The sequence below is a fragment of the Panicum virgatum genome, chromosome 8N (genome assembly GCF_016808335.1).
Source record: "Panicum virgatum strain AP13 chromosome 8N, P.virgatum_v5, whole genome shotgun sequence".
In the NCBI taxonomy this organism is placed as follows: Eukaryota; Viridiplantae; Streptophyta; class Magnoliopsida; order Poales; family Poaceae; genus Panicum; species Panicum virgatum.
Window position 1 is genome coordinate 6,802,071 of NC_053152.1, and position 3,115 is coordinate 6,805,185.

The window sequence follows — 3,115 nt, forward strand, 5'->3', positions numbered from 1 at the left end:
TGCCATATGTAATCACAGCTTACAACACTTTATTACCGATAATTGCGTTACAAAAATTCCGGCTTCCATGGACACGAGAAAGAGACCCACTGAAAGCGACTCTAGCACATGACATTTGCTTGCAATTATACTGCAGAACACTCGATGAAAAAAACCTACAGCGTTGCCTGTTTGCCACCAACCTGAACCAATTCTAAGTACAGATAAGCTACACTAGATACATACATGATACCATCAACTTACCCCTGAATCCAAAACTTGCATTTCCCTTTTTTTCTCTCTTTTTGATTTTGTTGCTTTTATTTGAATTCACTAGGCATGTCATGTTGTCAGCTACTACTAATTAATGCGACAAAAACCCGACGGGTTAGATTAATCGAGACCCGATCCGACGGCTATAGCTAGCTCTCTACCAGCCTTGATCACCGCTCATCTACCATGCTTGGCACACCCATTTCCATGTAGCAGCTGCTGCCCAGGAGCAAGGGCGCGATCAGCCGTGCAGTGGTCGTGTGCAACTGTCAGCTGCATAACGACCTGGCCATCTGAATGGCGAACCGGACACCGGACCGCCGATCATCGGTCAGATGATCCGCCCAATTCTCCCGTGATCTGCAGCTGGGAGTGCCATGGTGATCTGATCTCGGCTTCATTATTCGCTGCGCTACACCTAGACCGGCTCACGATTTCACCTGAACCGAGCTACACGACCTGGATGGACATCGACCGTGTCATGGTCAGTGGCTGCCTGGAGCATGCAGGGCGGCGGACGCTGCACTTTCCCTGATGATCAGGATTCAGAACGGCCTCTGCAGGTACGCCAACATGTCCCCGAGCGCGGCGGCGTCGACGCGGGCGAAGAGCCCCGGCGACGGCGGGCCGAAGAGCGCCGCACCGCCGTCGTCGAGGACCACGAACCCGTCGTCGCCGCCGGCCCAGTCGGTGCCGGGCCACCACCCGGCGCAGCCGCCGCCGGGCTGGCTCTCGGCGTGGTCGCGGTCGGGGAGGTCCAGGGACGGCGACAGCACGTGCTCGGACCCGCTGCTGGAGTTGTCCGTGTGCATCCACGGCATGGAGGTGGAGTCGCGGTCCGGGTCGGGCTTCGCCGGCGACAGCGCCGGCGCCGGCGCGGGAGCCGCCGGGACAGGGGCCACGGCCGGCGGGCGGTCGAAGCACAGCATCCCCGCGGACGGCGTCTCGAGGTCATAGCCGTCGTCGTAGTACCCGCCGTAGTCCGCCATCTCCACCTTCATCGGCGCGCGGCCGCGCGGGTTCTTGGCCGCCGCGGCCGGCTTGACGTCACCGGCCGCCGCGTCGGCGACCTCGTCGTCGTCCACCGTGTCGTACCTCTCGATCACGCCCTTCTTGTTGTAGATCCGGCACAGCACCCAGTCATCCAGCTGCAAAGATCGATCAACCGCACGAACAAAAAGGTCAGCGGACGAATCCAGAGGCGACGCTGCTGCTGCTAAAGACAAAATCTTGATCTCTTTTTTACTACGCGTTGGAGCAGCCGTCGATCCCGACGTGGCGTGCGTGGGCGCGCGGCCGCCGGCCGGCCGCGGGTGATAGGATCAGGCGGCCGCGCCGGTTGTCCCTATCGCCGCGTGCGTGAGCCGTGACGCCATGCCGCCCGAGCTTTACTGCTTTACATGTCTCTAGAGCGCCGTCTGCAAGTAGCCGCGGGCTGTCACGAAAGGGACAGCTCGAGCACGCTGCAAATGGACAATTTGGACCCCCTACCTTTTTCATAATAATCCTCTTAACTCATTCACTAAAAGTATCTGCAAACCTAACAAATACTGTGCTTGCTCCATATGCAGATTTCATTCCACATGCAGTTGCATGCTTGTGAACATTTTTTTAAAAAAAGTTTTTTTTGAAAGATTATAGATTAAAAAGGGGAAAATTAATTACCCTGAGCGCGTTGTTATTGGTCTTCTTGCGCGCGGCGGCGGAGCGGTCGACGTCGGCGAGGCGGTACTCGTGCATGATCCAGTTGGTCTTGACGCCCCGCGGCGGCTTCCCGGCGTAGAAGACGAGCGCCTTCTTGATGGCGACGGGGCGCGGCGCCCCCACGGGCTTGTCGGCGCCGGTGGCCTTCCAGTACCCGGCGCCGGCGGCGCGGTTGGGGCGCGACCCGTTGGGGTACTTGCGGTCCCGCGGCGAGAAGAAGTACCACTCCTTCTCGCCGCCCGCCGCCCGCTCCGGCAGGCTCCACGGGTCGAACTTGTACAGGTCCACCTCCGCGATCACCGGCGCCGCCAGCGGCAGCCCGCCGCACTTGCGCAGCAGGTAGTACATCACCAGCTCCTCGTCCGTCGGGTGGAACCGGAACCCCGGCGGCATTTGCAGCGCGCCACCCGAGTCCATTCCGATCAGGGGAAGCTGCTGGTTGGTTCGCCGGAGATCGAGCGGTGAGTGACTCGCCGGCCGGTCAGGGAAGCAAGCTCGCCGGTTTTACCAGCAGGCCGGAGAGAGATGTCTCTGCTTTGGGGGAAGCTCTTGGAATGGAACATTTGCAAGCCGTGCCCGTGGCTACTTATAGACGTGTCGACGGGGTGACGGGAGAGCCCTCTCGATGTGACGCACGTGCAAGTGGGCGGGTTGACCCGGAGCGAGACAGGGACGCGTGTCGCGCATCGGAGGAGCGGGCTGGAAGAGTGGACGGTCGGATGGGCGCGTGGTGGGCCAGCGCGGGGGACGATTTTGTCATCGCTTGCGTCAGCTGTATTGGCGCGCGAGCCCGAGCCGCTGTGCGTGGTGCGGCTACTGCCCCTGACTGGTGGGGCCGCGACCGGTGCTAGGGGCGTGCGTTGGCCAGCGAGGGAGGGCGTCATGTTAGCGTGGGGCCCGGCGGGGATTATTTTTAGGTGATTTTTTTTAAATACACTTTTTAATATGCTGGCGCTGGAGATTCTCGTCGTCCACTTGGTCGAGCTCCTGTGGGCCCGGCGAGGCGAGTAAAATACTAACACCGGATGAGCTAACAACGGTCGATTTAATTTAGCCGTGATTTCCTGGGTTAATTAAACTGCGACGATCACGAAGGGTATTTCGGTCAGCCATCATACGCTGGTACTGCGTCGGAATTGTAGGTCTATCCGTATTTCTG

The 3,115-nt window shown here is 59.6% G+C and overlaps 1 protein-coding gene across 1 annotated transcript; it reads right to left on the reverse strand.

The window, feature by feature from the left end:
* LOC120685683 (NAC domain-containing protein 71-like) lies at window positions 1–2,524 on the reverse strand. The gene is made up of 2 exons (XM_039967736.1): window positions 1,918–2,524; window positions 1–1,400 (listed from the first exon to the last, which is right to left on the reverse strand). The coding sequence occupies exons 1-2, from the start codon at window positions 2,371–2,373 to the stop codon at window positions 798–800; spliced, it is 1,059 nt and encodes a 352-aa protein (XP_039823670.1). The 5' UTR covers window positions 2,374–2,524; the 3' UTR covers window positions 1–797.
* Window positions 2,525–3,115: the final 591 nt, after the last annotated feature.

Coding starts and splice junctions, on each gene's coding strand:
- LOC120685683 (XM_039967736.1), bottom strand. CDS start 2,373: ATGGACTCGGGTGGCGCGCTGCAAATGCCGCCGGGGTTCCGGTTCCAC. Junction 1,401..1,917: donor CCAATAACAACGCGCTCAGG/GTAATTAATTTT, acceptor CGATCTTTGCAG/CTGGATGACTGGGTGCTGTG.